This window comes from Oncorhynchus gorbuscha, linkage group LG08, assembly GCF_021184085.1.
Source record: "Oncorhynchus gorbuscha isolate QuinsamMale2020 ecotype Even-year linkage group LG08, OgorEven_v1.0, whole genome shotgun sequence".
Lineage (NCBI taxonomy): Eukaryota > Metazoa > Chordata > Actinopteri > Salmoniformes > Salmonidae > Oncorhynchus > Oncorhynchus gorbuscha.
The window spans coordinates 67,081,093-67,094,347 of record NC_060180.1 but is presented as its reverse complement, the minus strand read 5'-3'; the positions used below and the strand labels follow the sequence as shown (position 1 = coordinate 67,094,347).

The 13,255-nt window shown below is 40.4% G+C and overlaps 1 protein-coding gene across 1 annotated transcript; it reads right to left on the bottom strand.

Moving 5' to 3' along the window:
* Window positions 1–6,946: 6,946 nt before the first annotated feature.
* cldn1 (claudin 1) lies at window positions 6,947–10,296 on the bottom strand. The gene is made up of 4 exons (XM_046358152.1): window positions 9,718–10,296; window positions 8,428–8,592; window positions 7,978–8,062; window positions 6,947–7,753 (listed from the first exon to the last, which is right to left on the bottom strand). The coding sequence occupies exons 1-4, from the start codon at window positions 9,938–9,940 to the stop codon at window positions 7,591–7,593; spliced, it is 636 nt and encodes a 211-aa protein (XP_046214108.1). The 5' UTR covers window positions 9,941–10,296; the 3' UTR covers window positions 6,947–7,590.
* Window positions 10,297–13,255: the final 2,959 nt, after the last annotated feature.

The following is a 13,255-nucleotide window of genomic DNA, read 5'->3' as shown; positions in this document are numbered from 1 at the left end:
TCGTTGGCGGCTCAGTTTCAGGTAAGCTCAGTGGCAGGTGTATGGCAACAGGCGAGGATCAGACGTAATATGGGTTCATTTACATAATGGCTTGTGCAATGGATTTGGAGTATACATGGCCTCTAGCCCTACAGTCAAAAATAGTATCCTAGTCTTTTTTGAATGTCTTACTGAAGTCATGATGGTACAGTACAAGCCTTTGCCATTCTCATCTCATTATTTGTCTAAGTCTCTTGAATTCACAAGAACTTTATGGAAAACGTAAAAAATCATTTTACATCAAGAAATGCAGAATTCCTTCTTTTGTCTCTTTCCAAAGAAGTCGTTCAAACAGTCGATAAACTGCTGTCTGCGAATGCACCAATGGCCTCTTTAGGCTACTCACATAGAACAAACTGTTCCCTGAGACTTGAACGACCTCTTTGAGCTAAATTATGGTATCTCACACAGACTGCGAAGCATAGATTATCTTTTGGCAAAGAGAAGGGTTGGGCAGCGGGGTTCTATGGTCTGGATGTAATTCAGAGGAATCTATTTCTCATCTCATGGCCCCGCGTGACACAGTTGTCCACATAGAAATAGAATGAACAGAACAGGCTTGAAACCTCTAACCCTGGCAATATGAGTGGTAAACATTATATGTCTATGGTTGTCTGTGCTAATTCACGCTTGAGGGTAATAGGATGAAATTATTTAAATGTTCCAAAGCTCCGTCACACATGAATGAATCAGAGCTGTGTGTGTCTTTGATAAGAAAAACGCTTGATGTGTGAGGCACCCATTAGATTTAAATCTAAATTCAACAAAGTTTTCTGACAAAGAGTTAGTCCTTTCTCCTTGCTTTTGAATGAAGCTATACTTTTTCAAAGTGTATATGATACAGTGAACAAGTATAGCTTCACTCAAAAGCAAGGAGAAAGGACAAAATCTTTGTCCGAAACTTTGTCGAATTTAGATATAAATCTAATGAGTGCCTCACACATCATTGTCTGAAGTGGTTGATGCATTATTGTTAGGGCAAATCAAGTCTCACATTTTTCAAGTGTAAATTACAAACGTTAGAAGACTTTTTACACCACCTTTTAAACCTAATTTTCCTGCTGAGACTACATCTGTACTATTTCGTGTGCGTCTATAAAATGGCATGGCAACAGGGCTGTTGATGACGCAATGGATCTCCATTTGTCATTTAGGTTTGACACATACCAGACACACTGTGCCATGCAGTTGAAATGTCTGCATTTGCGAACAGCACAGCAGCACAGCGCTCGACCTGTAGAGTGATTGCATTAGTAGGAGCTGGATGTAATCCAGGTCTGATACATTTATGCTAACGTGGGAAAGGCTGCCATGCCTTGTGTTACGTGCTGCTGTGTGAATGCATTTCGTCAGTCTAAATGCCTTTTTCGCTACTATCAATAAAAGTCATGGAACGATTACAGTCATATCTTGAAATTAAATTGACCCCAAGTGTAAGAAAATAACCTACTAATGTGAATGAATTACTGTTACTAAACTTTGTGTAAACTCAGATAATTTAGCTCAGAGAGAGTCGTCAATTAGCACACTTTGTTCATCCTGCTTATCTCCCAGCTAGACGTTGCTGTTTAGCCTTCTGGGATCACTTGTTTAAATGCCCAAGACGATAAATACTCAACACAATTATCTATAGTAGCTCTTATCGCCACAGGAGGGGCGTGTAATCCAATCATCTAACTTGGATCTCTGCTGTCCTCTAGTGGTCTTTTACCTGCAAGGCAATTCCTGGTTGTACATACAGCATCTCTGTGGCGGCAGGCATGGTCAGGTAGGTATGGCGTTTTCTTTGGAGATTGCTTTGCCGTTATCACGGTATGGGAGTTTTCTAACGTATCAATTCTTGACACTTTATAATCCTTTACATGAATAAGTATTTATGAAATGTATGCTAATACATATTTATTAATGTTTATGAATGCTTCATACATTTTTATGAATGTAATAAAATCGTATAAATTGTTTATGAATGCTTATTCGTGAGAGAGAGAGATTGATTGGGTTGCTACATGGTTTTCATGATATAAACTCTGGAATGATGCCCTCAGTCTTACTGGCTTTTACAGTGTAACTTTGATCTCCCAAGGATATCTGTCCCATTTTCCCTGATGAACAATGAACATCTAGTACAATACTAAACATAAATTATAGGTGGCACCAGAGGGTGGTGCTGTCTGCTAAGGAATCAGTGCAAAAGAGAAAACCTTTGCCTCGAGCAGCAGCCTCCAAGCACCTTAGTTGATTTGAAAGGTGTAGATGGGTTTGAGAAATATGGCTAGCATTCCACCTATCAGGTTAAAGATAACAAATGGCTCATACCTATCCACATTTTTCAGACCTCTGAGAAGTACATAGGAGATAGGGCCCTGGAGCTAGGCACTGTTTCTGGATCAGTTGATAGCCAACCTGATTTGTTCTTGTGACCCCCTTCAGATCCAGGAGGTCATGTGTGCTTGCTTTATAGTCCTATACTGTTGTACTGGACAGTTAAAGAGGCACAGCTGCAACTGGAAAACTCAACTCGGGTTTTAAACACCAGCCTAGCGATAGTGCTAAGAACATACATGGCATCATTTCAATAGAAAAATCACAACCATCTCTTTTTTTTTTATATCACTTTAGTTATTTAACTATAATTACCTGCTCTAACATTCATAAGTAAAGTTGTGTCAGTGGATTGAATTCTAACATGGGTGGATATGGTGAATAGAGGTGACGTTGGATGGCTGCGGCTGAATTCAGAGGACCACTCCCTCTCCCAGCAGAGAGGTTTCAGGAACATGTAAAGGCATGTTGTTGGAGATATGAAGAATACCTTTTAATTTGGTCACTCCCCAGCATCTTGGCTCTGTTAGGATGACTGGGCGTGCCGTGAAATCCTAACCCTGGGGTTACACGTTTTACCGCTGGGGATTGTTTACTGAAACCAACGACTGTACTGAAACCCATTCTAAACATAGTATCTGGAAGAAAGTTACCTATGATTTCCTTGGAGAGGAGTAAAGGTTTTGTCTACAGTACGCATGTTGGAACATCAAGGATGAGAATGTTTATTCTTTATTTCACTAGTTTAAGTCTACATTTGGATACAGTTAAATAAACATGAATATTGTCAACATAATTGAGAGTGGGATATTCATGTTCATATCTATTGAAAATTCAATGGTGATTTTTAAATATAAATTATTTTCTAGAAATTCCTCTCAAATGTTCTAAAGACCCTCAGAGGCGTGTTACTGCAGGCACAAGGTATATCCGCACAAATCAAGTCGAGACAACTCCCTTTTCAAAATAAAACGCAGGAGCTAACGGGAGACAGGAGAGAACTATAGATCCAATTTAGTTACTGTGTTACACAATCTTACATTTAAAAACAACAGCAAGGTTTATTTGTCTATTATCACACAGAACTTAACAAACTCTGGTAAAAATAAAAATGGGACATAATTTGATGCAGCTCAGAAAATACAATGTAAACAAAACTATTTAGGTAAACTCTTATGTAAAAAAAATTGCATAAGAATATAGTAACCACCCAATCCTATTTATTTGTTTGTAATATTCTAACCCACAAATACACAGTAAAATAAATCACATTTATATTTCAGCAGTGGTAGAAAAAGTATCCATTTGTCATACTTGAGTGAAAGTAAAGATACCTTAATAGAAAATGACTCAAGTAAGCCACCCAGTAAAATACTAGTTGAGTAAAAGTCTAAAAGTATTTGGAATGAAACCTTATTAAGTATCAGAAGGAAACGTATAAATCATTTCAAATTGCTTATATTAAGCAAACTAAATGGCAAAATGTTCTTATTTTTTATTTGTTTGGATAGCTAGAGGCACACACCAACACCCAGAAGCATTTGTGTTTAGTGAGTCCGCCTGAGCAGAGGCAGTAGGATGGCCAGGGATTTTCTCTTGATAAGTGTGTGAATTGGACCATTTTCCTGTCACGCCAAGCATAAAAAATGTAACGAATACTTTTGGGTGGAGTAAAAAGTACATTATTTTCTTTAGGAATGTAGTGAAGTAAAAGTTGTCAAAAATATAAATAGTAAAGTACAGATACCCCCCAAAACGACTTAAGTAGTACTTCAAAGTATTTTTTACTTAAGTACTTTACACCATTGTATTTTAGTGCATTTTTTGAGAAGATATTGCTCACAGCACTAGCAAGCTACAGTGAATTCGGAAAGTATTCAGACCCCTTTTCCACATTTTGTTACATTACCGCATTATCCTAAAATGGATTTATTTATTTTTTTAATCCTCAGCAATCTACACACAATAACCCACAATGACAAAGCGGAAACCGGTTTTTAGAAATGTTTGCAAATGTAACAAAAGTAAAAACAGAAATACCTTATTTACATAAGTAATCAGACCCTTTGCTATGAGAAATTGAGCTCATGTGCATCCTGTTTCCATTGATCATCCTTGAGAGTTTTCTACAACTTGATTGGAGTTCACCTGTGGTAAATTAAATTGATTGGACATGATTTGGAAAGGCTCGTGTCTATAGAAGGTCCCACAGTTGGCAGCGCATGTCCAAGCAAAAACCAAGCCATGAGGTCAAAAGAATTGTCTGTAGAACTGCGAGAGAGGATTGTGTTGAGGCACAGTTCTGGTGAAGGGTACCCAAAACATTCTGCAGAATTGAAGGTCCCCAAGAACACAGTGGCCTCCCTTATTCTTAAACGGAAGAAGTTTGGAACCACCAAGAATCTTCCTAGAGCTGGCTGCCAGGCCAAACTGAGCAATCGGGGCAGAAGGGCTCAGACCATGAGAAACAAGATGCTTTGGTCTGATGAAACCACGATTGAACTCTTTGGCCTGAATGCCAAGTGTCACGTCTGGAGTTAACCTGTCACCATTCCTACGGTGAAGAATGGTGGTGGCAGCATCATACTGTGGGGACGTTTGTCAGCAGCAGGGACTGGGAGACTAGTCAGGATTTAGGGAAAGATGAATGGAGCAAAGTACAGAAAGATCCTTGATGAAAACCTGCTCCAGAGCGGTCAGCACCTCAGACTGGGGCAAAGGTTTACCTTCCAATAAATGTCCTTGAGTGATTCAGCCAGAGCCTGGACATGAACTTGATTGAACATCTCTGGAGAGCCCTGAAAATAGCTGTGCAGCAACACTCCCCATCCAACTTGATATAAATTTTTATTTAACCTTTATTTAACTAGGCAAGCCCGTTACGAACATAACCTTATTTACAATGACGGCCTACCGGAAGGCAAAAGGCATCCAGCGTGGATGGGGCTGGGATTTAATTATACTTTTAAATTTAAATTTATACTTTAAAAAATATATGTAATATAGGTCAAAACACACATCACGACAGGAGAGACACCACAACACTACATAAAGCGAGACCTACGACAACATAGCAAACACAGCATGATAGCAACACAACATGTCAACAGCATGGTAGCAACACAACATGGCAGCAGCACAACATGGTACGTACATTATTGGGCCCAGACAACAGCACAAAGGGCAGGAAGGTGAGACAACAATACATCACACGAAGCAGCCACAACTGTCAGTAAGAGTGTCCATGATTGAGTCTTTGAATGAAGAGATGGAAATTAAACTGTCCAGTTTGAGTGTTTGTTGCAGCTCGTTCCAGTCACTAGATGCAGCGAACTGAAAAGACGAGTGACCCAAGGATGTGTGTGCTTTGGGGACCTTTAACAGAATGTGACTATCAGAATGGGTGTTGAATGTGGAAGATGAGGGCTGCAGTAGATATCTCAGATAGGGGGAGTGAGGCCTAAGAGGATTTTGTAAATAAGCATCAACGAGTGGGTCTTGCGACAGGTATACAGAGATGACCAGTTTACAGAGGAGTATAGAGTGCAGTGATGTGTCCTATAAGGAGCATTGGTGGCAAATCTGATGGCCGAATGGTAAAAAACATCTAGCTGCTCGAGAGCACCCTTACTTGCCAATCTATAAATTACATCTCCGTAATCTAGCATGGGTAGGATGGTCATCTGAATCAGGGTTAGTTTGGCAGCTGTGGTGAAAGAGGAGCATTTACGATAGAGGAAACCAAGTCTAGATTTAACTTTAGCCTGCAGCTTTGATATGTGCTGAGAGAATGACAGTGTACCTTCTAGCCATACTCCCAAGTACTTGTATGAGGTGATTACCTCAAGCTCTAAACTCTCAGAGGTAGTAATCACACTGGTGGGGAGAGGGACATTCTTCTTACCAAATGACATGACCTTTGTTTTTGAGGTGTTCAGAACAGGGTTAAGGGCAGAGAAAGCTTGTTGGACACCAAGAAAGCTTTGTTGTAGAGCATTTAACACAAAGAGCTTGAGAGGATCTGCAGAGAAGAATGGGACAAACTCCCCAAATACAGGTGTGGCAAGCTTGGAGCGTCATACCCAAGAAGACTCAAGGCTGTAATCACTGCCAAAGGTGCTTCAACAAAGTACTGAATAAAGGGTCTGAATACTTATGTATATGGGGGGGGGCAATTTAATCAATTTTAGAATAAGGCTGTAATGTCACAAAACGTGGAAAAAGTCAAGAGGTCTAAATACTTTCCGAATGCACTGTACATCTCAAACTACACACAAATACTATTTTCACACTACTGAGCCGAACGATAGTGTGAAAAGTCAGAGCCAGCACAGTGCAGTTTGGGTTGAATCGATAGCTGAACAGTGCTGTCATCAGAGCCAGCACAGTGCAGTTTGGGTTACGAAAACATCCACCATAGTTGTTGGAATCATGAACGGTGTGAAAAGAAAACATCAGAGCCAGCACAGTGCAGTTTGGGTTGAATCGATAGTGTGAAAAGAAAACATCAGAGCCAGCACAGTGCAGTTTGGGTTGAATCGATAGTGTGAAAAGAAAACATCAGAGCCAGCACAGTGCAGTTTGGGTTGAATCGATAGTGTGAAAAGAAAACATCAGAGCCAGCACAGTGCAGTTTGGGTTGAATCGATAGTGTGAAAAGAAAACATCAGAGCCAGCACAGTGCAGTTTGGGTTGAATCGATAGTGTGAAAAGAAAACATCAGAGCCAGCACAGTGCAGTTTGGGTTGAATCGATAGTGTGAAAAGAAAACATCAGAGCCAGCACAGTGCAGTTTGGGTTGAATCGATAGTGTGAAAAGAAAACATCAGAGCCAGCACAGTGCAGTTTGGGTTGAATCGATAGTGTGAAAATAGTAATAGAGTACTGTATGTATGCATCATGGATATATTGCTTGCTAGTGGAGTGTCTCACTGTAAAACAACCAGAAATGAAAATAATAGAAATCATGAATCAAACCAAACCAACCATCAAATCAACAAAAATAACCCCAGCTTTGACTCTAGGCAGTGCTGTACCCAGAATAGAGAGTGGCTGGATGGAGGTGGGTCATGTTCAGCACAAAACAGAGGAAAACAGACTTAAATGGAGTGAAACGGGAAGACACTATCTGACCAGTAAGTAAAGGCTTGCTTTCAATTTCCATTGCACAATATTTTGAAACGTCTACCCTAATGAACACGACCCTGGTCTCCTGGATATCCCCAGGCTCTAGACGTAGTCTCTGCCTGGTGGGGCAGCAGAGCGGTTCGGGGGGTAGCGGGAGGACTTTCCTGAGCCTTCACTGGAGCAGTTGCAACAGAGGAAGGCTCCACCTATGATGGTGAAGCAAGCAGAGCCCCAACCTACGAACAGGGCCTTGCCAAACTCATACCTGCAGATAGACATTTCAATAACAATATCAATCAAGAACTAAACATTGATTATGGTAAGTTATGTATAGAGGCACAACTGCAAACATGAAATATTGCGTATCTATAATATTCACACAATCGTAATATATTGCATAATTTACGCAAAACCCAGCTTGGTTATGATTCTCCCCAAGGACAAACAAAGCCTTCCTAGTCCCCGGTCAAAATGATGATGACAGCACACCTGGAATTTGTAGGAGTGAAGGGGTCGTAGAATTCCTTTGCTATTCTGTTCCCGTACCAGGAAGTCCCCACCAGAGCACACAGACCTATGTGACAGGAGGACAACATCATAGGAAAAATCATCAATAGATATTTATGTAGAAAGAATCTGGTTGAAAAAATGTGTGGGCTTGCAATGCAGTATGAAATTACAAGGTAGGCAGAGGAAGCATGACATCAAGTTTAAAAGTAAGTACCCCTACTATGTTTAAACATGTGGGTGAGATACTAACTACTAGTTAGCATGACTTCCAGTGTGTTTTTTCTTTAGTCAACACCTTTGTATAACACTTTCTTTGGTGTGTCAAGTCGGGAACTGTTTCAGCAACAAACAAAACAAGAAGAACAATATTCATGCAAATAGATGAATAAAGATCTATTGCATGGCACTGTGTGGACTATAAACCCCCACCTGCGATAATGATGACGATTCCTCCAGTCAGGGCAACTTTGTCCTTCTTCTCCTGGTCCTCAGCCAGACAGGTGGTACACTTCATGCCCACCATGGCCACCAGGATCGCAATGCCAGCCAACAGGATGGCCCCCACCATGAGACCTCGTGTGCCCTGCACCATCCCTGGGAGCAAGAGAAAGGCCAGAATACACAATCAATCAATAATAGAATTTCATATTTGAGCTTTAATGATTATGTCATTACTATGCCATTACATGTTATTACATACGTCATAGGGCCTACATATAGCCAACGACAGATTGCCTGGAGAATATTATATTCTCAATGTATTCAGAGTTAATAAAATTATAATAGAAAATTGATAATTGGGCAGGAATGCAAATGTATTATAGCTTTCATCACCTTGAATGTAAAAAAAAATGCAAGTTCAATTGATGAGGAAAATGCTGAATGTATATTATAAACTGGGTGGTTCCAGCCGTGAATGCTGATAGGCTGAAAGCCATGGTATATCAGACTGTAAACCACGGGTATGACAAAACATGTATTTTTACTGCTTTAATGAAGCTGGTAACCAGTTTACAATAGCAATAAGGCACCTCTGGTGTTTGTGGTATATTGCCAATATACCACGGCTAAGGAATGTATCCAGGCGTTCCGTGTTGCGTTGTGCATAAAAACAGCCCTTAGCCGTGGTATATTGGCAATATACTACACTGCATTATTGCTTTATTAAAACATTCTTCAAACATTTGTTAAGACATTGGATTTTGAATTAATATGGACTTCAGATTTCAATTGTATCAGACAATGGTGCACAATGGGGTTGGGTTTTAAACCTAGTGTAGATGGAGTTCAGGTGTTTTCATCTGTTACCACTGGGAGCAGGCATGATGGTCATCCTTGGCATTCTCAAGGCTTGTCTGTACATGCATGAGATCTTCTGTAGTATTGGGGGATAGGTTGTTAAACCTCACTTAGTCTATTGTAGGTTAATGTATTTTTGTTCAAAGGTAAATGGATCAGATTAATTTATTTCAAATCACATTTTTATTGGTCACATACACATATTTAGCAGATGTTATTGCGGGTGTAGTGAAATGCTTGTGTTCCTAGCTCCAACAGTGGAGTAGTATCAAGTATTTTATGAACACTTTACAGATGTGGATTAATTTATAGCCCTTCTGGTACTACGTTTTGAACCATAAAAAAAGTATTGATAAGTCGTTTATAATTGTTTTTAATAGTACTGTAAAGCATGAAAAATAAATTCAAGTAATAAATTACCCGTTAGTTGGAGCAGTGAATCGTACACTTTACACTGGATTTGACCAGTGCTCTGTGACACACAAGACTTCCAAAGCCCCTCGTACATGGCTTGCGCCGTTATGATGTTGTCCCCAGCATAGGATGACAGTTTCCACTCGGCCATGATCGTGGATGCTATCAACCCGATGAAGCCAAGAAAAGACAAGACGAATCCAAGGAGCTGTATCCCCGCGTTTGCCATTTCACTAAATAAATGGTTAATAAATTAAAGATTAATCCTCAATAATAAAGAAGAGATCAATTGGGTCCACTTAGTATTCACAGAAAATCCACATAAAATCCCAAATTCCAGAAGAGTCCTCAAAACTTCAGGTAGAGCCAGAGAGGAAGAGATGAAGCGAGAGGGTTTACTCCGCCCAAAATCTGTCCACGAAAATAAGACCACGAAGTGAGGTTATTATTTTATGGCCAATGAGAGTGTCGGATTTGGTCAATAAAAAATGGAATTGCTAACTTGCTACAATAACCTTATTTGATCGAATATAAGTTTCGTAATGGTTAGGTTATTACGAATGCACTGATATAAATGGACGCACGTGGCATTTCGGCAACTTTGAAAACAGTTATTCTATTTCGCAGATTTGCCTAGTCACACGCGTATCTACCCTCTCATTGGAATGGTCCCACGTGATCTCGCCTCCTCCCGCCTTCCTCCATCTTTAGGACATGCATTTTCCATTGTTGGGTCGGTCACTTTACTTTCTTATCAAAATAATAGAACATCTTCGATATATCAGTCTGCGCTTGGTTGGCAGTTTAGCGTTTTTTTTTTATCATGAATCTTATCTTATTCTGGAGGCAGCACCGCAGAGTGGTCAATAGATGGCACAGCCACAAAGTCATGACATCTGATTTTAAACCATACCCTAACTTTAACCCTAACCTTAACCAAACAGCTAACCCTAATGCCTAGCCCTTAAATCATGACCCCAAAAATATTTTTGTTTTCAAGACTTCGTACAATTATAGCCAATTTGAACTTTTCAGCTGGCCCATCTATCAGAAATCACTCCGTTCTGTCTCCAGGACAGGACTCGTCCTAATTAACGTCAACCTGTGCTTATTTGGCGCTATGGTAAAGGTGTAGTTTACATTTAGTAATTTAGGGACCCCCTCCCAGGCAAACCGGCGACCCAGGGAGACCCCACCTCACGTTTTTATCACATATCTTGTCTTATCACCAGCTGAATGGTAATAGCAGGGAGAAGTAGGCAAATCAACATTTTAATCATATCTTGTCTTATCACCAGCTGAATGGTAATAGCAAGGAGAAGTAGGTAAATCAACATTTTAAAATCTTGTCTTATCATCAGCTGAATGGTATTAGCAAGGAGAAGTAGGCAAATCAACATTTTAAAATGAATAGATTTGGGAGATCGTTTTTTTCTTATTTTTTTTTTGACCTACCCACATAATCATTGGAGGAAGTGTAAACTCTAATATAGCCTAATATTTTTTTTATTTTTTTATTTCACCTTTATTTAACCAGGTAGGCTAGTTGAGAACAAGTTCTCATTTGCAACTGTGACCTGGCCAAGATAAAGCATAGCAGTGTGAGCAGACAACACAGAGTTACACATGGAGTAAACAATTAACAAGTCAATAACACAGTAGAAAAAAGGGGAGTCTATATACATTGTGTGCAAAAGGCATGAGGAGGTAGGCGAATAATTACAATTTTGCAGATTAACACTGGAGTGATAAATGATCAGATGGTCATGTACAGGTAGAGATATTGGTGTGCAAAAGAGCAGAAAAGTAAATAAATAAAAACAGTATGGGGATGAGGTAGGTGAAAATGGGTGGGCTATTTACCAATAGACTATGTACAGCTGCAGCGATCGGTTAGCTGCTCAGATTGCTGATGTTTGAAGTTGGTGAGGGAGATAAAAGTCTCCAGCCTCAGCGATTTTTGCAGTTCGTTCCAGTTACAGGCAGTACTGGAACGAAAGGCGGCCAAATGAGGAGTTGGCTTTAGGGATGATCAGTGAGATACACCTGCTGGAGCGCGTGCTACGGATGGGTGTTGCCATCGTGACCAGTGAACTGAGATAAGGCAGAGCTTTACCTAGCATGGACTTGTAGATGACCTGGAGCCAGTGGGTCTGGCGACGAATATGTAGCGAGGGCCAGCCGACTAGAGCATACAAGTCGCAGTGGTGGGTGGTATAAGGTGCTTTAGTGACAAAACGGATGGCACTGTGATAGACTGCATCCAGTTTGCTGAGTAGAGTGTTGGAAGCCATTTTGTAGATGACATCGCCGAAGTCGAGGATCGGTAGGATAGTCAGTTTTACTAGGGTAAGCTTGGCGGCGTGAGTGAAGTAGGCTTTGTTGCGGAATAGAAAGCCGACTCTTGATTTGATTTTCGATTGGAGATGTTTGATATGAGTCTGGAAGGAGAGTTTGCAGTCTAGCCAGACACCTAGGTACTTATAGATGTCCACATATTCCAGGTCGGAACCATCCAAGGTGGTGATGCTAGTCGGGCATGCGGGTGCAGGCAGCGATCGGTTGAAAATTGAGAATTGAACCCTGTGGCACCCCCATAGAGACTGCCAGAGGACCGGACAGCATGCCCTCCGATTTAACACACTGAACTCTTCTGCAAAGTAATTGGTGAACCAGGCAAGGCAGTCATCCAAAGAAACGAGGCTACTGAGTCTGCCGATAAGAATATGGTGATTGACAGAGTCGAAAGCCTTGGCAAGGTCTATGAAGACGGCTGCACAGTACTGTCTTTTATCGATGGCGGTTATGATATCGTTTAGTACCTTGAGTGTGGCTGAGGTGCACCCGTGACCGGCTCGGAAACCAGATTGCACAGCTGGAAAGGTCATTCCAAACACATTTTTGGTAAGAGCTGCAGTTTTGATGGTTAAACAAAGGTTAGCCATGGCAAAACATGCTTTTTCAAAGCCTATGTCAGATATTCCAATGAGTGTAATTTGCTCAATATTAGGATTGAAAAAAGAAAAAAGAAAGTTGACATTATCAGAATGAAGATCTCTTTTTTACTGTAGGTAGTCTATGTTATTCAAAATGTGTTTATTCGGTTGTTGCTCGCGATATTCATAAAAACACATACATACATTGTCGGACCCCCCTGCATTACCTCCCTGATTTAGTCTACACACAGCACATCCTTTGAGGCCACCTGAAGGAATGTCCTGGAATGCCATTCATTTTGGATAAGGGTTGTAATTGCCGCCTAGTGGAAGTGTTTTGTCCTTATTTTAAAAGGGCGCAGTGAAGTGTGACACCAGTTTCTTTTACAGGTTTTTATTTATTTAATGATCAAAAGGTTTTATTGAGTTGATCAAGAAAATGTAGTCGTAGGCTACCAATGACTTGATATAAAAATCACGTTTCCAATGGTATGCTCAGTCTATCAGGTATTTTGATCATGAATGAACGTAATGAATGAAACCTTTTCTAGCCCTTTTTCGCACTTGAGAAAACAACACAACATAAAAACAAAAGACACACAAACCTG